At 35.3% G+C, this 27,638-nt stretch overlaps 1 protein-coding gene across 3 annotated transcripts in view; it reads left to right on the top strand.

Annotated features, from left to right (window-relative positions):
- The window catches only part of KYNU (kynureninase), a 162,503-nt gene that overhangs the window by 85,289 nt on the left and 49,576 nt on the right, over positions 1-27,638 (top strand). For all 3 annotated transcript variants that reach the window (XM_010353829.2, XM_030916883.1, XM_030916882.1), the window contains 3 exons: positions 450-596; positions 25,291-25,389; positions 26,146-26,219. In XM_010353829.2, coding sequence (XP_010352131.1) covers positions 450-596; positions 25,291-25,389; positions 26,146-26,219 — 320 coding nt within the window. The remainder of the gene's footprint in view (positions 1-449; positions 597-25,290; positions 25,390-26,145; positions 26,220-27,638) is intronic.

Raw genomic sequence — 27,638 nt, 5'->3', positions numbered from 1 at the left:
GTGAGTCACCGTACCTGGCATGTTTTTGGAAAAAAATAACAGGATATTAGACTGATAAATACAATACCAATTTCTGATCATTTATTTTGCTATATAATGGAATTCTTGCACTTTATGGTGTTTTATTAGTCAGGAATAAGGAGAAAACAACTTATAGCTGTGGAAATGTTATGAATTAATTTTTAAAAACTAGAGAATAAATCAAACAATTAGGCTTTTGCAGACTTTCACCTTAAAAACCACTTTTTACTTTTTAATTATCATTTCTTAATCATAAAAATTACGCTTAAATGCTACTCCTATGTCAGATTTTTAAAGAGCCTTAATCTGAAAAAAAAAAAAAAAAATCTTCTAATGCAAAAGAGCTCATGGTGAAATTTAGATCGGCAATATGAAATTACAAATTTATTATTATCGATATAACCTAACTTGTGCCTAACTTGATTTAGGGGGAAGAAACCTTAAGAATAGAAGATATCCTTGAAGTAATTGAGAAGGAAGGAGACTCAATTGCAGTGATCCTGTTCAGTGGGGTACATTTTTACACTGGACAGCACTTTAATATTCCTGCCATCACAAAAGCTGGGCAAGCGAAGGTATGCACACCATTTACTTCTTCCCACCTTACTCCAAACATCACTCTACCTAAGAGTGTTCTAATTGCATGACTTGTGAAGTACTTTAGCTTGTGTCTGAGTAAAACTATTTCAATAGTTAAAAAAAAAAGAGTAAGCCTTGGGTGGGGTGCAGTGGCTCACACCTGTAATCCCAGAACCTTGGGAGGCTAAGGCGGGCAGATCACAGGATCAGAAGTTCGAGACCAGCCTGACCAAAATAGTGAAATCCTGTCTCTACTAAAAATACAAAAATTAGCCGGGCATGGTGGTGGGTGCCTGTAATCCCAGCTATTCGGGAGGCTGAGGCAGGAGAGTCGCTTGAACCCAGGAGGCAGAAGTTGCAGTGAGCCGAGATTGTACCCCTGCACTCCAGCCTGGGCAAGAGAGCAAGACTCAGTCTCAAAAGAAAAAAAAAAAAAAAAAAAAAAAAAAACGAGTAAGCCTTACAGTTAAAAGAAAATCTGTATTCTTTTTTGCTTTAGGCATCTCTATTTAAACTGCTTTTTTTTTTTTTTTTTTTTTTTTTGGCACTTCTGTGGTCTCACCTCCTTAGTAGCAGCCGCTCTGTGCATTTGCCTCTAGTCAACAGGCCAGGCAAGCTGCAGGTAATGCCATTGGTACTCAGCTGGTCAGTCAGCAGGAAGCAGACAAAATACTTAGGATAGGAACTACATGCTAGGTCTGTTAAAAATTCAACTGGTACTTTGTCATAACTCATTCTAAATATAAATCAGTTTTCAGTTAACACTGAGTATCTAAAGAAGAAAGGCAGAATTAAATTTTATCAGTAGATCAAATTTTATACAAGTTACTTTAAGGAGGCCATTTTATTCCTACGACTCTTGAAAAATTTTTATGCTGCCTGTAACGAGAGCTTTATTTTTTTCCTACCCACTACTAAATCACAGTTAAATTGTTTTGAAGTCGTGTCTCTTTGTATATAAGTGTTTGTAAAAAGTGGTTTTAGTGTTTATTTGAAAAAAAATTAAAGAGGCAACATTCAACAGTCACAATTTGTGTTTAAAATCCTTAAATAGCACTTCTATTTCTTTCAGCAATCAAGTCATGTATTTAAAAATGTAACAATTGAATTTTATTCTGAGCATTAATAAGTTATGGGATTAATATACGTGTGAGGTCTAGTTAATATATTCAGTTATTGAAGCTAATGAAGGGAACTAATGAAAAGATATTTAGCACTGTTATCAGCAGTCTCTAGGAATTTCTAACAACTACTTCCAACTGGTTTGATGGATAACTCTGAAAGTGGTGCATTACAAAAGATATAAAGATAATATCTTCTTAATTTAGATGTTAAATGTTAAGCACCAAAATAAAGGGAGGCCAATAAAAAATCATATTTCAAAATGTTATACAAGTAATCAGCAGTCCCTGCTTCCTTAGTATACCTGTATGCCTCGTTAACCTTCCTATATATAAGACAGCAAGATACAGAAGAAAGACCATGAGTTTTCAATCACACAATCCGAGGTTCAAATCTTGGCAAGGTCATTTCATTGTTACATGATCTTAAGCAAGTTACTTGACTTCTCTGCATCTCTCTCTTTAAAAGTGCTAATTTAACATAACAGCACCCACCTTATACATTCAGTGTGAGAATGATGAATATAAAACACCAAATGGATTGGCACACATTCTGCCATTAAATGATGGTTTCCTTACCTTTATACTCTTCTCAATTAATATGACATTATAAAGTGGTTGAGATAGACACTTTCTTTTGTTTCCCATTGAAACACAAAATAAATTTGTTTACTTTAGGTTTTATATGTAAATCTCATACTTAAGTACTTTGATTGCTAAATTTGTTAAATGTTTTGCAGGCTTTCTTTAACTTAAAAAATATAATAAATGTCTACCAAGTTAGTCTCATGGAACTCTCAGTCAAATAAATGAAAGTAGGAATGAGCAGCTTTAAATGTAACTATGAAGAAGCAATCAATCCTATGGGAATAAAATGGGGATATAGCAGATGTAGATTTATCCATTATGAAGATTATTCTAACAAATTTTTACCCTCTTGCTATACAGTTCCTCCTACTATCAACCGAGGTGAGGCAAAGTTCTTTGAAATGTAGACTTCGATAGGTCTCTTGGGTGGTCTAGTCATCTATGAATAAAGTTGAAGAGAGAGGCAGAGAAGAAATTAAAGGTGTCAATCAAGAAAGAGATAGGAAATTCTAGGAACAAAGGGCATAACACAGTCACTGGTAGATTTGGACATGTGAGGCAAAAACAACTTTTCAGAAATAAAGCATGGTGGGAATACAAAATGATGGTGGGATGGAGCAGTGAGAGTCAATCAGGAGGTTCTGGAGTAAAATCTTCATAGTCATGTATAAGGAAGAAGAAACAGAAATTGTGATAAATACTTTAATTTAAGAAATGTATTTGTACCCAAAACAGCATGAATCATAAGCAAATAGCTTCATGGGTGATTTTGAGGCCTTATAACCATCATCCCTATCATGAAAAAAAGTATTTCCAACACTCAGAATCCTCAATTGTGTCTTCTTCCAAATAGTACCTGTTACCTTCTGTCTTTGTCCACTTGGGCTGCTCTAACAAAATACGTTAAACTGGGTAATGTAAACACAACATAAATATATTGCTCACAGTTCTGTAGGCTGGGAAGTGCAAGATCAAGATGCCAGCACATTTGGTGTCTGCTTAGGGCTGCTATTTGTTTCACAGATGATGCCTTGTTGCTTTGCCCTTCCTCACATGGCAGAAGGGCTAAGGGAGCTGTCTAGAGCCTCTAATACAAAGGGACTAATTCCATTCATGAGGAATCACTTCATCATGGCTTAATCACTTCCAAAGCGCTGACCTCCTAATACTGTCACATTGGGTATAAGGTTGTAACATATAAAATTGGAGTCTGGGGAGACCGATATTTAGACCATAGCATCCCCCTTTCAAATTTACAATTCCCCTGACTTCTAACCACATGGTCAGCTTTGTCCATTTTGAACTTTATATAAATGCATTATTTTGTCTAGTTTTGAACTTTATACGAAGGCATATGCAGGTTGAGTATTTCTTACCTGAGATACTTAAGACTAGAAGTATTTTGGATATTTTTGGATTTTGGAATATTTACATTATACTTACTGCTTGAACACACCAAATCTGGAAATTTCAAGTGCTCCAATGAAATTTTTATTCTTTGAGCATTCTGTCAGTGTTCAAAAAGTTTTGGATTTTGGAGCCTTTCAGATTTCTGAATTTGGGATTTTAGATGCTCATTTTTTATAAACTTTGTTTTGTGTTTGGCTTGTTTGCTGACTTTTGTATGTGTGAGATTCATTCATGCAATATCTAGCAGTACTTTCGTTTGTTTTTGTTTTTATTTCAGTGTATTTTTACGTAGTATGAAATAGATCACAATTTTTTTCCATTTTATTGGGGGTAGATATTTGGATTTCATTTTCATTTGAGAACTATTAATACAATAATCCATGCTACTCTAAATATTCACATAAATTTTGGGGGGTACACATTCATACACTTTTCTGTTAAGTATATACCTAGAAGTAGAATTCCTGGACCATAAGGTATTTGTATATTTCTAATCGATAACGCCAATCCTTCAAAAAAGTTGTTCTTCTACCAGCATATATTAGACTGTTTCACTAAAGCCTTACCAATAGTTACTATTTTCAGTCTTTATAATTTTAGTTGTTCTAAGTAGTTTGCAGTAGTAATGCATGGCAGTTTTATTTTGCAATTCCCTGATTATTGATAAGATTGAGAATCTTCCAATATTTATTGGCTTTCTGTATATCTTTCTGTATAGCTTATGAAATGCTTGTTCAAGTGTCTTGCCCATTTTTCTATATGGTTATCTTTCTTTTCCTAATTTGACTGTAGGTGGTATAGAAATTGATTTTGAAGGAGAGAGAAAATACAAGATTTCCAGTGATCATCAAGGAAGAAAACTAATTAATAAAAAGAACCATTGATAGTATGACTTTGATTCACACAATTAATTTAAGATACTGAGGCTTTTCTTAACTGAGGAGACCTGAGATTGTAGAAAGTGGGGGAGGCCAAGGAAAACAGATTAGAGAGCTCAATCACAGGGAGGGCCAGCATGTGGCAAGAGACATCAGTTTGAAGATGTCTCTTTCAAGATAAAGGTGTGCCAACCCATCTTTTTGGAGCTCTTCCTTACTTCTATGTTTCTATATTTTTCAGATTCTGTTACTTGTTTTTACTAGGAACTTCTTTCCTACACCCACTAATTGTAGATGTTTCTGATTGTCCCCTGTATTACTATCTCTAGTGATTTTTAACCACTGCCATAATTCAGCTATCACTGTCAAGTGCAGACTCCAGGCTACTCATACAATAGGAAATAGCCTGCATCTTCCCACTACATCTGGATGTCCTATATGTACCTTGGGATCAATATGCTCCAACGAGATTTGTGTCACCCACAAGATGTCTCTACTGTGTCATCATGCCACCATCTTTCTGGACCAGTACACTCAGCTTTTCTGTTCTTGACCTTTTTAACCAATCTCTTATTAATTTCATCCTTTCAGGGTCTGTCTTTCTTTTTATACTTCTGAATCAAAGATGAACGTTTTCAGCTACAAGAAACGATGTTAACCTTGGATGAAAAATACAGATTTCTTTTTCTCACCATGAAAGACTTGAGGCAGGGGGCTGCTGGGGTGCACTCAGCAACTCAGTTATGTCTGAGTGCCATCTCCCAAGTTTCCTTAGAGTTTTCCCGGACTTTTTCCATCACAGTCACAAGATATTTGTCTCAACTCCAGAAATCTCATTTCTATTTAAGGCAGAGAGAAGGAAGAAGGGAGAAGCAGCAGGGCAGCTTCATCTGTTTCTTTCATCCTAAGTGCTAAATCTTTCCCAGAAAAAAACCTAGCAGATTCCTGCTAATGACTCACTGCTTCCTGAAATGGCAGCTAAGAAAGAGCATGAGTAAGGAAATATTTCACATCTATGGCCCTACAGTAGAGAGAGACTAAGAGGAAGGGGTTGGGAATGGGGTTCAGGTTGGCTAAATATAATATTTCTTATGTTCCTCAGTTATACCCTCATAGGATCTCATTGTTCCAAACCCATTTTTCTCTTTCCTCTTTCATTTCTCCTCTTCCCTTTTTTTCTCTCCCTTTAGTCTTTCCCCTCTCTCTCCTTTCTTTTCTTCCTCTCCCTTGCTCTCTCTCTTTCTTTTTTCTTCTATTGCCTCATTTCACAAAGCATTTGAAACAATTCATGGAAAATTGATAAGGTGACCATAAGATATAAAGAGAGAGAAATCAAGACTATATGCCTAAATCATCCTGAGATATGAAGACTTTCTCACAAATTTAGATTATGATAAGAAATAGGAAATAAATAATGAAAAGTATTTTAATAAGAACTCTTGATGTGTTAGGTAGAATAGTTATTGATTACAAATAAATACAATCACAAATGTCTTCAAAGTGATAGATGTCTGTATTATACTCATGCATCAGGCAGGAATTAACTTTCTCTCCATCTGTTAAGGTTTCCAAAATATTCATAGTTGTGTCCTTTGGCTTTTGTGTCCTAGAGCCTCTGTCTGGATTCAGTCAAAGGAATGCACACTAACTTCTTTAAAGTCTTAGCTTAGAAATGGCAACATTTACTTCCACTTATATTCCATTGACTAACACTCAGTCCATGACCTTTTCTGGGAAATGAAGTGTTACTGCATGCTCAAGAACAGCTATTAGTTTGCTACACCTGGAACTAGGTATTGTGTGTTGCTGATGGAATAGGATACTTATTTTAAGATGCAGTATAGCATTTTCATTAACAGAACGCGTAGATCGGGAAGACACAGTCAGACCTGGACTTGACTCTAGGTCTCTACGTTACTTTTCAGCATAGTTTTAATTCACTTACTAATGTGAGTTAATTTGTCTATTTAACAAATTAGGAAAATAATAGTGCCAACTTCTTAGGTTTGTTCTAAAGAGAATGAAAAGAGATACCATTTTAAAACTACTTAGTGCTTAGCAGATGCTAAGCACTCAATAAATGTTAGTAGTTGTCAACATGTTAAGGAAAAAAATTGGACTATCTGGGCTTGTTGGAAAAAGAAATAATGAAGAAATGAGATTTTTTAGGCAGAAAGTGAAATATCCAGAATTTTTTATTAAAGACTGTCACTGAATACTTCCACACCAGAATAAAAGAAAAAAAAAAGAAGAATCTAAGCAGTCTGGCCAGGACTCAAGAGACTACACTGAAGTTTTAAAAAGTTAAGAGATAGAACTTATAAAAATTTTAATAATCTTATTTTTAAAAAACTCAGCACAAACTTTTTATACTCCTCTATCCCTTTCCAATTTCATCTAAAGTGGCTTAAAGCACATGGAAACTTAAATGGGGCCAGCTCTTAGGAAGAGCCAAATAACTATTTGTTGAATGAACGAATGAATGAATGAATTATTGCCTTAATTTCTCACATCTTTTACACATTTCAGTGTACCCATATGGATGATGGCGTATTTGTTTTTTCTCAGCTTACTAAAAGTTGAATGCAAATGGTGGTTAAAACGAAGACCAAATTCTGCCAACTCCAACATTGTTTTATTAGCTTCTACTTCTTTGTGTGCCATATCATGCTTTGTTTGGGTGCAAACATCTCACATCTCTTAGACCCAACCATAAGCTATTTAAATTATTAACAAATAATAATCACAGTGATAGCCCAAGCAGTTTGAATAAAAATGAATTACTTCTGGATCCAGAATAAGGCAAAAATCAGAAATATGAATAAAGACATCATTAATAAAATCATTTAGTAAAATCACAGGTACCCAAACCAGACTTAAATATGAATGTCCACCTCTGTGAACCTCCTATTTATCTTCAGGTGGGCCTAATTATTTTTTAAAAACAATTTTGAGATTATTTTAGAACACAAATGATTGAGTGATCAAGCCTCAAATTTCTACAGAAAGCTTGGCCATGATGCTTTCATTCCTGAAAATTGGAAATCAGCTCTCATAATATTATAATAGAATAATATCTCTTTAATATCTCTATTACATCTCTATTACAGTAGAACAATATCAATAATACATGGGATACTAGAACTTGAGCAATGAATTAGCTAGAACAAATGAGTACTAAACACTTTTGTATACAAATATAATATAAATTAGCATAATGTATGAAATTTTTATCCATAAAAATTAACCTCTTTCATAGAAGTTTGATACTGGAATGTTAAAGTCATCTTTACCAGAAATTGTTGACATTAGAGACATTTTGCTATTGTCATTGCCCATTCACCCAATAGGATCTTAGTGTATAAGAAGAATCTTGTCTCTATTGTTTCTGTGGTAGAACCATAGAGTAGTATGCATTTGGATCTTTTATCAGTATATATTTGATCTATAAATTATAATCAAGGAGTTGCAAATAGAAACACCTAATTTAACCTGGATTGTCAGGGTGAGACCTTCTTAAAGAAGATGAGATCTGAGCCAATTATAGAATATAGGTAGAAATTATCAGGTAAAATCCCTTCTAGGGGAATTTTTTGTGTGTGGTAGGAACTACTCTAGAAAGTTAAAAATATTGGTTGGATTGCAGGGAAGCAAGTATTTCAGTGTAATTTGTATAATTTTAGAAAAGGTAGGACAAATCTATAAAGCAGACCAAAGGCCAGCTAAAGAAGTTCCCACTAAGCCATTTAGCTTTGCCCTAAAGACCCATGGAAATCCACTGAAAGGTTTTAGCCATTCAAAGAGCCGTATTTGTATTAATTTTAAAAAGAAATATCCTGCATATGGTGATGAGAATAGACTGGAATGCAATACAAGTGGATAAAAGGAGGCAATTGCAGTATCTTTGCAAGAATTTGAAAACTGTTTGTTGGCTGGGCATGGTGGCTCACGCCTGTATTCCCAGCATTTTGGAAGCCTGAAGTGGGTGGATGGCATGAGCCTAGGAGTTCGAGACCAGCCTGAGCAACATGTTGAAACATTGTCTATATAAAAAATTAAAATATAGCTGGGTATGATGGTGTGTGCCTGTAGTCCCAGCTACTCAGGAGGCTGATGTGGGAGTATCACTTGATCTCAGGAGGTGGAGGCTGCAGTGAACCAAGATCACACCATTGCCCTCCAGCCTGCTGGACAGGGTGAGACCCTGTCTCTAAATAAATAAATAAATAAATAAATAAATAAATAAATAAATATGCTCTGTCATTATGATACAGTTGAACAGATGAAGGTATGAAAGGACAGATCCATTTCATGCACATAATTTTTTTTATCTCACGGGAAATCATTTTTATTCATCCTCTTTCCCTCAGTGATAATAAAAACAGGTTGTGTGTAAGCATCAGAAATAAAATATCTATACTGAACTCTTGTAGTTTAACTCACCTTTGGTTCTATTCACAGAATTCAAGAAAAAGACATGTTAAACACAGAAACACACACATACATATATTTGTAAATATTTGTGGGTATGCTTATATATGCATATATGTATGTGTGTATATATACTTGACACATATTTTCAGGGTGATAAAAGATGTACTATATCTGCTTATGAAAAATATTGATTAAGGAATTTAGACCTCTACTTTGATGTAGGGGAAAATGTCATAAATCTTAGACTCAATGTTCCATTAACTAATTGGCCTTTACTCTTCACTTTGGAAATAGTGGAAGATTGTTTTGTTCAGACATATAGTGAGCAATCTGTAGTCTTAAATCCATGCAGGTGGAAGCCTAAAATATGTCAAATAAGTCAAAATATGTTGGTGAGGATCAGTGCCCAAGAATCTGAAAATTTTGAGCTGTTTCTAAGAAGTCTTCATCAGGTGTTTAAGCTTTTGATTAAATAGAGCATTTGAGAAATAATGATTAATTCTCAATGGAAATGAAACCTGACCTCCAGATGTTATTATAGGATTACAGATCTGGGAAAAGCAAGCCTCCTGGTTGTCAATCAGGATCTCTGCTTCTGCAGCCACCGTTATCAAAGCCATGAGTTATATCTATTTCTCCTGATCTAACCTCATTCATTGGCATAACAACTAAACTTAGGGCCTCCCAAAGGAAGTGTTACACTTAAGTTTTTTTGTAGGTGATAGATATTTCATAAAATACTTAAGTTGCCTAAAGCCCAGAGTATATTCTTGAATATTCCATTTTTCATGCCTCTTGACTAACCAAGGAAGGCAGATTTAAGTCTTTGTTAAACTGAAAAATGAAAGTGTTCCAACGTGAAATGTACACATCAGTTCTAATTTATTCTACCCTCCATAAAAATGGAAAAGGAAGGCTATGTCTCATGGCAATAAAAATGGAATTCCAAAAGATCTTTGGACAGAAAGAAAGTTCCCAATAAAATATGAGAGATTTCTTCCACATCATTCTCTGAAATTCACTTCTTCCATCACTTAAATTATTTATGCAAACAAGATTAGGGATGTCAACATGAAAGGTTAGTTGATTTGAAGAGAAAATGTTTATTTTCCCAGCAGATAATCTATCTTATGGAGGAGGGTGGTAAACAAAGAAGATAATCATCATATTGTCTATATAAACTGCCATCAAAGGAAGCAATTTAGAAGCAGTGTCTTCGAGAATTGTCCCATAGATGTCTATTCAATCTTATCAAATTCGGTATATAAATAAATATTTTAAAATAAAGTAAATTTGGTTGAGGAATAGGCCATTCAGGTTGACACAGTAATCAGTAGAAAAATACCTTATGGGAGACTGTTCTTTTATTTTATATCTAAATGGGGCTATCTCCAGATATAATTGTCACTAGTATGTGAAGGATAAATACTTGCTTTAAATCCACTTTATAATAAGTCTAGTAGGTAAATTGATGAATAAAGGTTAAAAGTCACCATGTGTCTGAAAAGTCAGTCGGACTTTGTTGGGACGGTTGTGATTGGCACCATGTTTTGTCTACTTGAATTTCCTGCGTCGTGTTTCTCCCATAGGATGACCATTGTTCCTTTACTATTTGTGGAATAGAATGCAAATAACTTTTGCTCTTTGTGATTTTGTATATGCTGAATTATCAATATATTTTCTACTGTTCTCCTTCACATAAGTTATATATCAGCTAAGCCAAAACTTGTATATATTCCCTGTCTCAATGTCCTACTTTGTGCCTCCTTGTCTTTCTTTTTAGCTTTCCTTCCACCTACATATTCCCACTCGTGAAGATTCTCTTTTCCTCTACTGCCGCTCAACCATTACTTGCTCCATGGGTTACAACTTGTCCTAGAGATTTGCTTTGTGTAGGCCCTCATTATATTAGCAAACATGGTGTATTTTTAAAATGTAGTCATATGCCAACAATAGGGAATCATGAGATTTCATATAAAAACTCCTGGGTTCAAATATTTTCCAAAAAATTAGAAGTTTGACAACAATGGACCATCGTTCCTATAGGTGGCGACACAGGGTAGCAGCTCTGTCCCTTAGATGGGGCTTAAGGTCTTCACAACATCCATGTTTATCCACTGAGCCCACCAATAAAGCCAAGTCACAGCTGGTACATACGTACATATATCTATATGAATACCACATTATGTGTGTGTGTGTGTGTGTGTGTGTGTGTGTGTATTCATGCTTGTATTATGATATTCTTACAATAAAGTATAGAATAAAGTATTTCTTGCAGGCCCAACTCATACATTACTTGACTGACTTTTGTAGAAACCTGCACATGAAATCCTTGACTTTTATTAGCAAAATTTTCTCACTTTTCTGTATCAGGATAAATCTGTCTTCCTGTTATACTTCCATACCATGATGAAAAATGTATCATTGGTCACCGTTTGCACTGTCTCATAATTACTTCTATGCCTATTTTAACTCTCAAATTTAGGAAGCTATGTCAGTAGAGTGTTCAATGACTGATTGAGGGTAGACCTTGCAAATTTCACAGATTCATGTGCTTTGCACATAGTCTTTCATCATTAAATACGTACCTGTTAGATAAGTGAATGTATAAATGTGTGTACATCAGCAGTCAAGTGGGCCAGGTTAATTTCATGGAACAGTACTGCATAAAAAGCACAACTGTATCCCTGTTTAAAAAAAATCAGAAGCTTCTGCAGAATTACTTATAATGGTTAATTAGTCTAAAAAATTAAGATACTTTTTGTAAGTTTTGAGTTCTTTTTCAAATTCCGTTTCTATTCTTTGACACACTTAGGACATGCAGACTGCTCCATTAAGTCATTAAATATTAAATGAACTAAATTAAGCTTGAAAAATTACCTTAAGCCATTTTTCCCATCTTAAGTCTCTGAAATAAATCAAACAAACTACATTTTGTGTGAGGTCCTTGCTAGCCAGAGAAAGACTATAGAAGAGAACAGCATGACTGAATTTATTTAATTTTTCTTGGTTTTCATACTTACTTTTGACAGTAAATAAAGACAAATTGTTTGTTTTTTGGTAAAAGGAAATAGCTGAAATTTGCTCTTTAAAGCATACACTTTATTTAAAGTGGTGTGATTATTGTACCTGCAAATTACACAATGGTTTAGGGTCTCAGGATTGGTTTGCTTTTCCTTTCTTCCAAACCCCTTACTCTTATCCATCCAGTTGTCAGTTCTCTTTGATACCTTCTCAATTCACACCTTTCCCTTAAATTTCATTAGCAAAATGCTCATTTTCTTCCCTCCCCTTTTCTCTCATCTCTGGATTTGACAACCTTGTCAATGTCTACTTTAAGCAAGCAGGGCTGAAACAGTGAATCTAGTCTTTGAAATAATGCTTCGTAAAAATGTGAATGATAATAGCTATAGTTGATGGCCTACTGTGTTTCTGGTACTTGATATGTATTTCCAATTTTCCTAGCAACCCTAACAGTAAGCTTTCACCATTGCTCATTTGAGAAGAGTGAGTCTGAGAGAGTTTAAGCATTTGCCCAAGGCAATTTAATGGCAAGTAAAGGCTAGAAATGGAGTCTAGCTATAGCTGACACCAAGGCTGTCTTTCCATAGTATTGTCTTGTCTATATCTATATATCTATATCTATATCTATATCTATCTATATCTATATCTATATACATATGAATTTACCATTTATAGTCAATTATGTACACTACCGAGACAGAGGCTATATATATATGCACACATATATATATAGAGAGAGAGAGAGGCTACAGAGATGAGGTCTCTCCCTCTCTCTCTATATATATATGTGTGTATATGAATTTGGCATACGTAGCCAATTATGTAGACTATAGAGACAGAGGTCTCAGATCACCAAGAAAAGAAAGGACCAAGAAGATGATTATATCTTTGATGTTTGTAAACGCTGACCCCAATTTGCCATTACATGATTAGTGTGTGTATGTGTATATATATCCACACACATACACACACTAATCATATATACATCTAATATATATATATAAACTAATCTCATGTATACACATTATATATATTTTGTATGTATATAATCTAATCATGTAATGGCAAATTGCTGTCAGCATTTAAAAACATCAAAGAAAAATATATGCAATCTTTTTTTGGTCCTTTCTTTTCTTGGTAATCTGAGACCTCTGTCTCTTGTAGTCTACATAATTGTCTCTCTTGAGAATATTGAAAACCTACAAGTTTTACTTTGCTCCTAAATGTCAAGAAGACATTGCCTAAATGTCAATAAGCATCAAAAGTCTTTCTGAATTAGATAGTGCTGGCATTCATCAGTGTTCCTTTTCAGAACCTCAAACCTACTCTTTCCAGTTACCTTCATATAGGGAAGCCCCAAGACACTGGCCCCTCGTGCCCCTTTTATCTCCTTCTGGCAGGTGTCTTAGGCAGTTGCTCCATTGGCAACAGCTCCCAGCAATGATGGCCCCATTACCACTCTCATCCTCATATCTTCAGGGACCTTTGAGGTGTTTGCAGGAGCTTTCCCTCTAATTAAGAGCTTGCAAGTCTCTGTATGATTGGGAAACACAGCTACAAACGACTGGAGAGAATTCCAGCAGGAAGTACTCATCCCCATTGCCCCAGTCTTTAATACTACCTGAGGTACACATTACTCTCAAGAAACTTTATTCTTTCAAGTGTATAATGACCTCTCATTTTATGTCAGGCTCTCGATATAAAAAGAGACAGGGAGAAAATGGAGAATAAAAGAAAAAAATTCTACCATCTCTGTCTTTAAGGAGATCAGAATCAGATATGACATAGAAATATGTAAAGAGAATATTGCTTTAGTGTGTTAAGTGCTTGATAAAGGGAGACAATAGATTCACTAAGATGTCTTAGAAAAAACAACCTCAACCTGTTCTAACACCACAAAAAGTATACTTATGTACGCTCCAATTCATTTAGCTTTAAGGTTGGCCAAAACCACAAACTGTGAATAACCTCAAGGAGAGCATTCAGATAGTTCAGGACATTCATTCCCATTGTAAACCAAAAAGTATATGAGACAAGTCTCACTCAATTTAGAAGTTTATTTTTCCAAGGTTAAGTACATGCCTAGAAGAAATAAACACGGAATCACAGAAACTGTGGTCTGTGTTGTTCTACAAAGATAATTTTGATGGCCTCAGTATTTAAAGGGGAAAAGTGGGCTGGAAGGGAAAGAGGAAGGATATGGTAACCTACATGGTGCAAGAGAGAAGGAGCAGGTAAGGGAATAATCAATTATGTATTCCTCTCATGCTCAGTAAATCAGCACTTTACTAAGATAAGGTGAACATAGAGTAGGATTTAACCTTTTATCTCAAGTTGTCTGCTTAGGTAAAACAGGAAAGGCAGCTTCTAGTGTGACTCAGGTTTCAGCTTTTTCCTTTTGGCCTAGTGAATTGAGGTCCCAGTTTTTATTTTCCTTTCACACCACTGAAGTTGAGAAGCTGTCATTTCCCCCTGCCATCTATTTGCATAACTAGAGGGCATAACAATGGTGCCAGATTCTTTGCCAGTTTCCCCCAAGGAGTAACTGGCTAGCTATGTAAATCACATTGCTGGAAGCCTTCTGGAACTTAAAGAGTAACTTGAGTTACATATTAATTTAAAAAAATGTAAAGGCTCTCCTTCCTGTAAAATATAGCCCAAGAAGACCTATACAAATTGTGACAGCTTGGCTATCTTCAACATCTTCACCATCTCTGTTCAGGAATCCAGAGTTTTCATCGAAAGACAAACACCAGCTTGCTTACGTCCAGCCTCTTTTGTCCAGCTACCCATTCTGTGTCTCTTTTCCCACAGGACATTCCCTTCATATTTTCCTTTAGAGTGACAACAGTTATAAGCTACTATACTTTTTAAAAATATTAGGGTATGGCTTGAAATTAGTGGGTAATAAAATTGTAATGATACAGTCAGGAGTCACGGAAATACTGGGTAGAAGAGGGCGGTTCCCCAGCAAAGGCCTCAACCTCAAGCCTGGAAACCACGGCCCTAAATGAGAACAGTTATCCCTGTTTTCCCGCCTAAATGTTGTTTTTTTCAAAACCACCCTGGCCCATCATGACCCCCACCCCCTACCAAATCCTGTACCCATGAAAACCCCAAACTCCTCTGGCAGAGGAGCAGAGTGGCATGGCAGACAAGGAGAGAAGAAGCATCTGAACATCAAAGAGGCATCTGGACAGTCGGAGAGGAGTTTGACTGGAACAGCCAAGCTCCAGGGGATAATTAGCTACCTACTCCATCAGCTTTCCAGTTCCTCGTCCCACTGAGATCCCACCCCCATCACTCAATAAAACCTCTGCATTCACCATCCTTTAAGTCCGTGTGACTTCATTCTTCCTGGATGCCAGACAAGGACCTAGGTGGCAAGAAGGCAGGGTGTAAAAGACTGTCACCTGACTCCCCACTGAGCTTGTTAACATTTGGCCATCCACGGACAGCAACTGCTAAAAGGGCATTAATTGTAACGTACCCCTAGATGCTACCATGGATCTGGAGCCCAAAAGCACTCACCCTGGCCCAGGCACAACTCGCCGGTGTGCTCCCCCTCCCAGAAGGGGTTTGAGCACAGCAGCTGAGTAAGTGAGCCACACCCATGCCACAAATCCTGTGAAGGGGTCCAGGGAGCTCTCCCATCTCCCTAATCTGTGTTAGCCTAATTTGCACAAGTTGATAAACAAATGAATATATCTTGATGAATTCATTTCACTGTTTAGCTTATCCTTGAATCCAAAACAGAGTTTTTAAATCACTATGTAAACATGTTTATTCTAATTTCATTCTGATTCCAAGTCAAAGATACTCATTTTTAATTCAATGAGTTCCTTGATTGCTGTGCACACTTTTCTCGTGATACCCCTTTTTGATTCAGAACACTCCCTTATTGGATTTCTTGTCTTCAAAATTAATGTCACAGGTGCGACTAGCTGGGGTTCGTCATGGGTGGTAAAGGAATTTACCAAGACAGTCATAGGTAAAGAAAGGCAGATTTATTAGAGGAAGTATGAAGATACCTTGCAAGAAAGCAATGGGCATCACAACAGAGAAGAGGCTGTCTACAGAGAGGCAAGGGGTGGAGGGAAGTTTTACACGGTTGTGCTGGAGGGGGCCACATGCTGACCGAATCCATGCTACTGGGGCTATGAGTGGAAGGAGGTCACTGTGTCCACAGGTTACTTGTGATTAACATTTCTCAGAACAATTATTCATTGTTCTCCCCCACCTGGGGCCCCTTCTTTGTTGTTGCTTACTTATCAGGACTCCAGTTAACCTTTCTGGAAGCTCCCAAGTATATTCATGGCATCCAGTTCTCTAGCATTAGCCCACCTGAGTGGCGTGGAGAAGTGTTGTCTCTACCAGGGCCTGTTGTCTTCTCTGTTTGGATATATTGACATAAGTACAGTCATTCAATAGCTCTAGGACAATGGGGTTTTTCCAAGTTATTTGTTGTGTAAAGGTTCTTTGTAATGATCACCTTCTCTATGCACTTATATTTTAAGATATTTGGTAAAAGATAATTTGAAATCAATCATTAGGTAAATTACCTTAATTTTAGGTAATTTATCAGAAGGTTGTAAACTCAAAAGTATCTGAGACAGGTCCCAGTCAATTTAGAAAGTTAATCTTGCCAAGGTTAAGAACGTACCCATGACACAGCCTCAGGAGCTCCTGAGGACATGTGACCAAGGCAGTCAGGGTACGGCTTGCTTTTATACATTTTAGGGAGACTTAATACATTAGTCAAGATGTATCAGATTTACATTGGTTTCATCTGGAAGGGAAAGATAACTCGAAGCTGAAAGCCTGGGGAGGAGAGGGCTGGGCTTCCAGGTCATAGGTAGATTTGAAAATGTTTTTGGTAACTGGTTGAAAGAGTTATTATCAATAGAAAGGAATGTCTGGGTTCCAGTAAGGGGCTGTGGACACCAAGGTTTTATCACACAGATGAAGCCAAGTAGCAGGCTTCAAAGGGAATAGAATATAAATATTTCTTATCAGACTTATGGTCTATGTTGATGTTAATGTTGGAAAGCATAATGAGAAATGTCCCTCCCCTCTTCCATCATGGCTTGAACTAGCTTCTCAGGTTAACTCTGGAATGCCCTTGGCCAAGAGGAGGAGTCTATTCAGATGGTTTGGGGGCCTTAGAATTTTATCTGTGGTTTACAAAATTGAGGCTCAAATATTTTCTACCATCTGAATTTTTATTGTTTCTGTTCCTGTTTGGTGCTGAACTACAATGTGAGCATTTAGAATTGATTTTCAGGTGGCTAGCTTCCTGGATGGAATTTTGTGTGGATGTATGTATATATAGTGTGTGTGTGTATATATATACACACATACATATGTTATATACATAACACATATATGTTAATATATGTTATTATTAATAATAATAATAGTCCAAAATCAATTTGTTAACAAATCAATCCATAAAGCCATCAGAGCTTTATTGCTACTAGGAAAATAATTCAGCTCATATATATATGTATACACACTGATTATTCATTTTTTGATCTCTTATATTATCTATAAGAGCCATAGGATTAAAATAAGTTGAAAGAGTATTCTGGTTTTGTCCTGTAGAAAACGTAAGCTTTGGTTCTGGTTGCCATGCAATGTGATTTCTATTAAATTTCACTGAAGCTCCACTTGAAGATTGTGTGTTTTTCCTTTTTATTTGTGTTGGTTTTCATTTTCTATTGTTTCATGTTTTAATAGTGAAGAGTTGCTATTCTCTTTGAACTATACTATATTGATATAAATAAATGAAGCTTAACACATTGCATAAAAATAGTAGATAGCTGTATTAAATAATTTTGGAAAGGAATTGTGACCTATAGAACTTATTGACTTTAAGTACAGCATGAACATAATATGCAAAATAATGCTTAGTTCCTACACATAACCAGAGAGTTGGAAGGAAAGGAAAACTAGAGAAAGAGTGAGAAGAATTTTTGAAGGTCTTGGCAAATTTAGTCTGCATGAAAAGCAGAACTTTCAGAATAGAAATTCACTCTGAAAAGAAGCATTTACAGAAACAGTGGAGGCCCCTCATATAGAAATATTTACTGTTGTTTTTAACTTAGCACCTAAGTATGCTTTTGAATCATAACACTTGAATGAATTCTAGAAAGTTAAATGCTCCAAGACTGTGGCACAAAAACCTGCCAGCTTTCATCTTCCTCCTTTCCATTCCCAACTTTCTCTAGTACTAGCCAAAAAACTCTGTAATTAGGAATTCCTTTGAGAAATTCCAATATCAGAGTTAACTAGCCAACCTATTGTTGCTAATCATTTATTTATACCCTCCATATAGAGATGACCAGCATGTGCACACACACACACCCAGACACACATCTCCCTATATCATTTTCTTTTTTGTTCATTTTCCTCAAACTTCCCATTATACTTTTTAAAAAGTAATATTGTCCAAATTTATAGCACTGTAATTCTTGGCTTGTTTCTTATTACTTTTGCATCAAGCAAGGAATGATATTCAGAACACTTAAATATCTGATTGGTACGGTATAGAAGCTGCATTTCCCACAGTCACAAAGAAGGTCATACTCCATGTTAATACCAGGTAGTATCCATCATTAGCCTATTAGAATGTACTGATAGTCACCTGGAATTCACCCACCATGATGATAGTGGCGCTGGCAAAGGCATTGTCTCATCCACTGGACTCTGGGCTGGTCCCTAGCAGTGAACATTCACAGGCTGATATTCGCAGACACTCTTCCATCATGGAACACAAGGGCTGCAGCCATGGTTGGTTATTCAGGTGGCTTAGGACAAAGACTTTTTATGTACCTTAACCATGTTATTATTTTAATAATTAATAAGAGCATATCAATGCATACCATCTATATATCAGCCCTGAGTATAGCGACAAATATCTTGTTTGTATAAGTACTTTTTTCATACCAAATTTGCTAATTATTAAGAGTCTTCACAATTCTTAGGATTTAATCTTGGTGAAAAAGGAATAAACTAAATAATAATAATAACAATAGTCCAAAATCAATTTGTTACCAAATCAATCCATAAAGCCATCAGAGCTTTAATGCTACTAGGAAAATAATTCAGCTTTACCATTTTATATTTCATTTTAATAAATAGGCAATTCATCAGAGTTAGGAAAGAGTGAGCTAGTTTTCTCCTGGAAATTTCAGCACAGGCCCTATGTATCATATTATTTCACTAATTAGAAAAATTTTTAGTTTTGTATTAGTGAAGATGGCAAGGACACACGATATTTCTTGTTAATTGAGAATGATTTTGAACATATTCTCAACTACTATTTTGTCCAAGATACTTCATTCTAAAAGATGTCATGTCTGAATAAATAACACATGCAATAAAATTGCATCAGAAACAGAATCCCTCAAATAATATTCTTATAAATTTAACATCACTTTAGAGAATAGCTATTGGCTTTTGTAAGACTTTATAATTTGTTCATTCATTTATTTATTCAACAATTATTTGAGTTCATATTGTGTGAAAGAAGACAGTAAGATTGGAAAATTGTTATAAGAGAGATATACAAACAGGGCTATAGAATAAGATAGAAGAGAGGGATGGCAAAATAATCTTCGCTCAAAGTTATCTGGTGATCAAAATCTGAGCTTGCTAGGCAAATGGAGGAGAGAAAGCACATCCCCAGGAAAGGGAAAAGTTTATGTAAAATAAGAGAGGTCTATATGGGGCATCTGATCAAGGGGCACTAGCAGATCATACAAGTCTTTAATCATACCCAGGAGGGCTGGGTGTGGTGGTTTACACCTGCAATACCAGCACATTGGGAGGCCGAGGCATAAGGATGGCTTGAGCCCAGGAGTTCAAGACCAGCCTGAGCAATGTAGTGAGAACTCCTCTCTACAAAAACTTAAAAAATAAAAAATAAACAGCTATGTCACCAGAAAAGTGTTCCCAGTCCAAGAGACCCCAAGAAAGGGTTCTTGGATCGCTCACAAGAAAAGATTCAAGGTGAGTCCATAAAGTAAAGTGAAAGCAGTTTATTAAGGAAGTAAAAGAATAAAAGAATGTCTACTCCATAGGCAGAGCAGCCCCAAGGGCTGCTGGTTGCCCATTTTTATGTTTATTATATTTCCTGTTACATACTAAACAAGGTGTGGATTATTCATGAGTTTTCTGGGAAGGGGGTGGGCAATTCCCAGAACTGAGGCTTCCTCCCCTTTTTAGACCATATAGGATAACTTCCTGATGTTTTCATGGCATTTGTAAACTGTCATAGCATTGGTGGGAGTGTCTTTTAGCATGCTAATACATTAGCTTATAATTAGCTTATAATGCTAGTAATTAGCTTCTAATGAGCAGTGAGGATGACCAGAGGTCACTCTTGTCATCATCTTGGTTTTGGTGAGTTTTGGTCAGCTTCCTTACTGCAACCATTTTTATCAGCAAGGTCTTTATGACCTGTATCTTGTGCTGACCTCCTGTCTCATCCTGTGACTCAGAATGCCTAACTTACTGGGAATGCAGCCCAGCAGGTCTCAGCCTTATTTTACCCAGTCCCTACCCAAGATGGAGTTCCTTTGGTTCAAACACCTCTGATAACCATACCAAGGACTATGAGTTGCATTGTGAAATTAATGGGGGCTCTGTAAACAAAGGCAGCGAGTCTTATCATCAAACGTATAATTTATAATGTTTATTGGAGAAAGACAGGCTGGAAATAATCATAATGGCCTGAAAATGATTGCAAGTTTTGGATTGACTATAAAGTAAGGTGGCATGGTGACTGAACAATGCTGTGCTGGCTGTGTCAATATGAGTGTGAGCTGTGTCAGTATGAATGTGATTGTGTCAACATGAGTGTGAGCACCTGTGGGTAATTTTAAATAAAATGTGTTGAAAAATACTTGATTTTTATTGAAAAATTGCATAAAGTAGGTACTCAAGTATAGAGCGTATGCTTTCACCTGTGCATATCATGTTACCTACATGAGGCAAAACAATGAAAATATCTAACTGGATGACTGTAGGGAGGTTTTGGAGAACCTTTAGATTTTTTTAATGTTTAAGATGCTGCCATCTAGTGACACTTTTGTGAAATCACTTTGCAGTGATACGTTTGTATCATCCATTTGTTTTCTCAATACATTTTATATTTTAATAATTTATATTGTCTACCAACCAATGGGGAAATAATTACAAATGCATTAAACATAGTGTAGAAGCCATACTTGATTTTTTCAACGTGGTACCACAAATGTGGCCACAGGGATTTTAATAATGGGATATTGTATGTCAAGTTTTGTGGTTTCTTCAATGTGCTGTTCTTTATAAGTAATTGATAACTAAAGTGCTGTCTTTTCTATTTCTTGAGTTTTCATAGAAAAATAGAGTTGTAAAAACAAATTATGAAAATCTGAGCTGTAAAAATTGCTTCACAAAAGTTGCTTTAATTGGAAATGTTGATGAGAAGAAAAGAGGATTTCAAATTCAGAATAATTAACTTTTTTCCCCATATGGAATTTCAGTATTATAAGTTATATAAGTTCAGTATTATAAGTTCCCCATATAAAATTTCAGTATTATCTTAAAATATAAACAAATGAATGTGTGTGGGGGGTTGTGTGTGTGTCTATTTAAGCTAAACATTAGTCTGCAAACCTAGGTTTTGATGACTTAATGACTTCTAAGTTTTGATGAAGATTAATTGTATTCATGTCCTATTACTCCTTAAACTTTTATGACAATGGAGCACTTGTCTTATTTTTATGGTATGTGTTGCTCATTTTTTTGTGTTAGAAACAAAGAATAAATTAATCTCCCTCCCTCAAAATTCAGTTATTTTGTGCTGGTATATTGTCCTTTTGTGAGATACTATCTCCAGTCATATTATAGTGAATGAGGTTTTCAATTAATTAACTTTTCAGTATATTGAGGTTTCTTTATGCAAACCAACGCTATAGGGTAGAAGTAAGCACATCTTTCTGTAAATAACTAAGTAGCAAATGTTTTAGGCTTTATGGGCCATACGGTCCCTGATGCAACAACTCATTTCTGCTGCTGTAGCAAAAAAGCAGCCATGGATAATATTTAAACAAATGAAACTGGCTATGATCCAAAATTAAATTTACAGAAACAGACTATAGTTTGCATGTCTCTTCTCTAGGGAAAACACCTGTATCTGTAATTTGGGGTTATTTTTTTCTTAGGTGGTGTTAGAACACTTCTAAAATGTATTCAAGTATTTACTTCAAAAACTTTAATTCCATTGAGAGTTGTGTGCCTTCAGTGTTCCAAAAAATCTAGTTTGGAGCAGGTATGTGCACGTGGTAAACTAATCATACACATGGTAAACTACACGCAGTAAACCAATCATACACAAACCCAGAGGTAAAATGTTTTGCAAAGTTCTATTATCTGCATTTAGCCATCAGTTTTTAAATTCATGTTCATGTACAAAGTTGTCTTAATGTGGAATTAATCTTTATATTTTCTCAGTAAACATTTCAACATTTTGATATGCAGTAAGTTAAATTACTTTGATCATCAGCAATTAAATTAGAAACCTCCTACTTGGGTACAATTTGGATAATATGTATTCATTGTTCCAGTTTGTGCTTCTGGGAATTTAGTGGAAACAGAGACTTGATTTTTAACATTGTGAATTGCACTAGGCAGACAAACAACACACTTAAAACCTCATGACAAGTAAATAACTAAGACAGAATGGAATCAGATCAGAAGAAACTCTTAGGGTACAAAGTCAATGTGTATGAAGGAGGCAGTAGAGTTAACATTAAACGTTGAAATTCTCTTCCAAACAATGTCATTCTTCCTCTTTATTATTGGATAAGAATTCTTTTTAAAAATTAAGCACCATATAAAACAGCTGGCTCACATTGAGGATCTGTATTGTATCAAAGTATGCATATTTGCTTACCAAATAGAATTAAGCAAGGATTGTTATCCTTATTCTAACATGAGAACTAAAAGAACTCAAGCAGTAACTGATCCAAACCTCCATCTTTTGATCCTTTGGTATCTTGTACTCTTTAAGAGGAATGGCAGCTGTAATTCCTAAGACCAAGTAAAGGATGTCTTGGTTTTTGGGGGCTGAGTATATCAATTCACTCTTCCCTTAAAAAGCTATGTAACAAATCATCTCGAAACTTGTTGTCTTAAAACAATAACCATTGATTTATGGATCACCTTGATGTCAGAGCATCAAGGTAGGACTCGGCTGAATGGGTTCTGCTAGTCTCAGCTGAGCTCACTCATGTTTCTGTGGCAAACTGCAAGGGGTGAAGAGGCCATGGAGGAGCAGCTGATCCAGATTGAGTTCAGGTGAGGATTATTGTACTCCACATTTCTTTTATCTTCCATCTGGGCCAGCAATTTGGCCCAAGCAAGTCCTCATAGAGATAGCAGAGAGCAAGAGAAAGGAAGCTTAGTCACTCAAGTACTTTTCTGAGACTGTTTTTATTACATGTGCTAACATTCTGTTGGTCAAAACAAGTCACATGGCTGATCCCAGTGGCTGAGACTTACACCTTACCCACAGTGGGAGGAACTAGAACTTATCTGGCAAATAACATGGGTGCAAGAGAGGGCAGAGAAGCTGAACCATTGATACAATTGATAACAGTGCATATACTTGAACTGATTAAATATGCACATGATGTGGGGTTAAATGCTAAACAAGAAAACTATTGACTCTTTCAGATTACTAGGATACACTAAAGCAACAGTTCAGAAAGTTTTTAGAAAGGGAAACCTTTTACACTCTTAAAAACTGCTGAGGATCTTAGGACATTTGACATTGGCTCTATATCTATATTTACTGTATTTGCAGTTAGAACAGAAATTTAAAATGTATTTATTCGTTTTAGAATAACAACAAATGTATACATATTAACATAAGCAAAATATTATTATACAAACTATGTTTTATTTAAAAACCAGTAGCATTGTTTATATTTGGCAAATCTTATTAACACCTGAGTTAATAGAAGACAACTGGTTTTTTATACCTGTGTTCAATCTCTCTTTTTCTCTTTTTGAATCTTACAAAGAAAATAGGTACTCGTGGAGATATGTAATCAGAAAAGGCAGGAGTGGTTGAATAGTCTTTCAGTTAATTTTGTGTATTCGTTGATATTACATCAGAATTTGACAAGTGAGAACTTTTTAGGAGTTCTGGTATGGAATTTGAAACTGAATCACTGAATTTTCTGTATTTATTATATAAAAATCCATTGACTGAACTTGCATTTCGACCAGATCCTTTATCAATGCACAATATGTAATACCAAGCATTGGCCATTCAGAAAATATTGGTTCATTGAATTATGTGTATTTTCCAAATATTGACATATTTAATTATATAATATTTAAAAAATATGTACTACTACTATATTCATCAGAATTATCTCAATAATGGGAGCTAGTCATACTCATGGAAGTGGTACAAGTTTTTCAATATTCTAATTTCCCCTGGAAACTCTAATTTTATCATTGGCAGCAAATATTACAAGTTGTTTTATTGAAGCGACACTCCATTTTCAAAAGAATATCTGTTAAATACATCACACATGTGAATTATCACTATTTGTCAGCTGCTCTTTCATGCAGAAATGGTTGTCCATGATATAAAAGTGGCAGGTTCAGCTTGCCACAAAAATAATTGCATAAATACAATGCTTTAACATAGCCAACCTACTTCAGAATGTGGTCAAGGGTTTTATGTGTACTTCCCACATTCAACATTAAAAATATAAGATTTAAACATTAAAAATATAAGATGTTGAGATTTAATGAAAATTGACCATTTTTACAGTTTTCACAAGGAGATTTTCACATGAAACTTTCCCATGCCTCCAGGTGAAAGGCTGGGACCAATGTAATGACTACTAGTACAGTTTGGTGCCCCTGCCTTGGCTCCTGCTGATGTAGGTGGCAGCTGTTTTAACCAACACTGCTTTTGCATTATCAATGCAAGTGTCAATCCAGTGAAAAAGGCAAAGAATGTCTTAGCATTATGACAATTGCTTTGATCTGGTGGGCCTTCTGAAAGGGTCCTGGGAATTGTGGATCATACTTTGTGAACCATTGCATCAAAGAACAAACCATAATTTATGGTACAGAAGTTTGTCAAATATTTTCTTAAAGATATTTGTACTTATTATTTCTAATCATTAAGCAACTTTAAAACTTATTATTATGTTCTTCCCTAGGGTTGTTACGTTGGCTTTGATCTAGCACATGCCGTTGGAAATGTTGAACTCTATTTACATGACTGGGGAGTTGATTTTGCCTGCTGGTGTTCCTACAAGGTACAAACAAGTTAATACATTTACATCCCTTTATTTCACATTGACATTAATCCGAAAGAGAAACTGGATCTGTGGGCCAATTTTAAAGATTTCAGTTGCTTTGCCTATTTCTTTTATTATTATATTTTCTGATTTTAGTTAATAGAGTTATATGATGGAATAGTGTGGTAAGTAATTTAATTCTAGTATTTTCATCAATATAGAGAAATTAATTCTTCCAATTCCTAGGCTGCTATGAAAAAGTCAGGAGGTTCTGGAGAAAAAGCCCTACACTTAATTCAAATTGATAATCTCCTTAGTTTTTTTTATTGATAAGTTGTGAAATTTCTGCATATACAAAGATAATTTTTAGAGAATCAACTTAGAATTAATATTTGAAAACAGTTTAATTGACAGGGAGCATGAAAATAAAACCAATTACAATTTACTTGTTTTAAAAATACACTTTTATTATTATTACAATATTTTAGGACAAAATAATTTAAATGTATGAATTTTGAAGCCAGACCTCAGTAAAACTGCTTTCTACCAGATGGAGCAAAATTGCCCCATATAAGTAAGAGTCATTTATTCTCAACCTAGTTTTTATTTGTTTTTCTTTGAAGAAGGTGACACAAGCTTCTGTTTTATCAAATAATCACACATTTTGAACTGGTCAAAAGTTGTGGTTTCAAGTAAAAAATTCAAATGACTATACTGTTTAGTTTTGTCACATATTCAAGTAAACCCACATAATTTAATTTATTTTCAATCTAGTATCTAAATGCAGGAGCAGGAGGAATTGCCGGTGCCTTTGTTCATGAAAAGCATGCCCATACGATTAAACCTGCGTGAGTACCATCTTCAGATAATTCTTTGGTGATGCACAAATTAATTTGCATTAACATATGTTAAATTTACATGAGTTCTCTAAGATGCTATCCAATAGGAATTAGGATTGGATTGTAATGATTTTCCTACTCTGCTAACAGCAATATACTTCATTCGAAATAAATGCTTTCCAAAGAATTCAAATGGTTGAACAAGAAATTTAATCAAAAGGGAAGCTTCAGTGCTAAAAACGAGTCACTGCAATCATGTAGAGCAGATGGTTTAATGCAAAGAGACCACTTGAATATTTTTTTTCAAAAATTAGACTTTAGAAAATTTCAGATTCCTCACGTTGATGAATAAATCGAAGGCAACCAGAGCTGTGCCTAATAGAGCCTTAAATGTGGCATGTTATTATTAAAATTACATCTACCTTTAAAGCTATAAATGTTACATGATAGCTTGTAGGGTATATCTTCTGTCCTAAAAGACTTTATAATCCATGAAACCCGAGGAAGCGCAGAACACTGAACAACAGACTGACTACATAAAAAGTAATACTTTTCCGTTTTATAGAACTCTTCATATTTTAGAGCAAGTATAAATGCAAATGTAATACACCAGCAAACTTACACATTTTTATTTGACCAAGGAACTCATAAGTGTTCCTTCTACTTTTTTTCTGGTATGGAGATAAAGAAATAATATGCTGGGAAGAAAAAAAAATCCCTTTTCATAGTTGTTGTATTGGAGTATGTGTGATGAGGAGACTGTCTAGACTCCTAATAGATAATGTAATAATGTTTGATTAGTTTTCTGAATTTTCTCAGCCACTGGCTGAGTGGTATAATCTTTACAAGAATTGAGGCTGAATTGGTAATAGAGTTTGGAGCACCTCACATTTCTGAAGTTCTATGCATATAAATCCTAGGAATTTAAGATGATTTTCTATAGTTTTTTTCGTTGTGTCTAAATTTTTTTCAAGGTTTTAAGGTTTTAAACTTAAGACAACATTTTCTTTAGACAGATATTAAGTCAAGCAGACATCTTACTTGAATATCATTATCACTACATTATATTTCCCTCCATGTCCCAACATCTCTGAGAAGATTGAAAAGCAAATATTATAAGAATACTATGTTTTCCACATAGACAGTATATAAGATATTGCTTGCTTTTGTATCATGACTCATAACCCTGGCCATTTCTCACTCTCCGTTTATTTAAATTGAAATAAAAGATCTGATGTATTATATCAACCCAAAGGGTAAGCCAGTGCTGAGGTGGAAGGGGTGGTGGGGGGGAAGAAGTAATATACACAAATTCTAGAGAATATCAGTGTTCAGAGTTAAGCTTTGACCTCCTAGCATTCTAGAGAATATCAGTGTTCAGAGTTAAGCTTTGACCTCCTAGCATGCACAGGTCTTGCACCTGAGGTT

This window comes from Rhinopithecus roxellana, chromosome 14 (genome assembly GCF_007565055.1).
Source record: "Rhinopithecus roxellana isolate Shanxi Qingling chromosome 14, ASM756505v1, whole genome shotgun sequence".
In the NCBI taxonomy this organism is placed as follows: Eukaryota; Metazoa; Chordata; class Mammalia; order Primates; family Cercopithecidae; genus Rhinopithecus; species Rhinopithecus roxellana.
The sequence above is the reverse complement of the archived record's forward strand: the minus strand, read 5'-3'. Positions and strand labels throughout refer to the sequence as shown.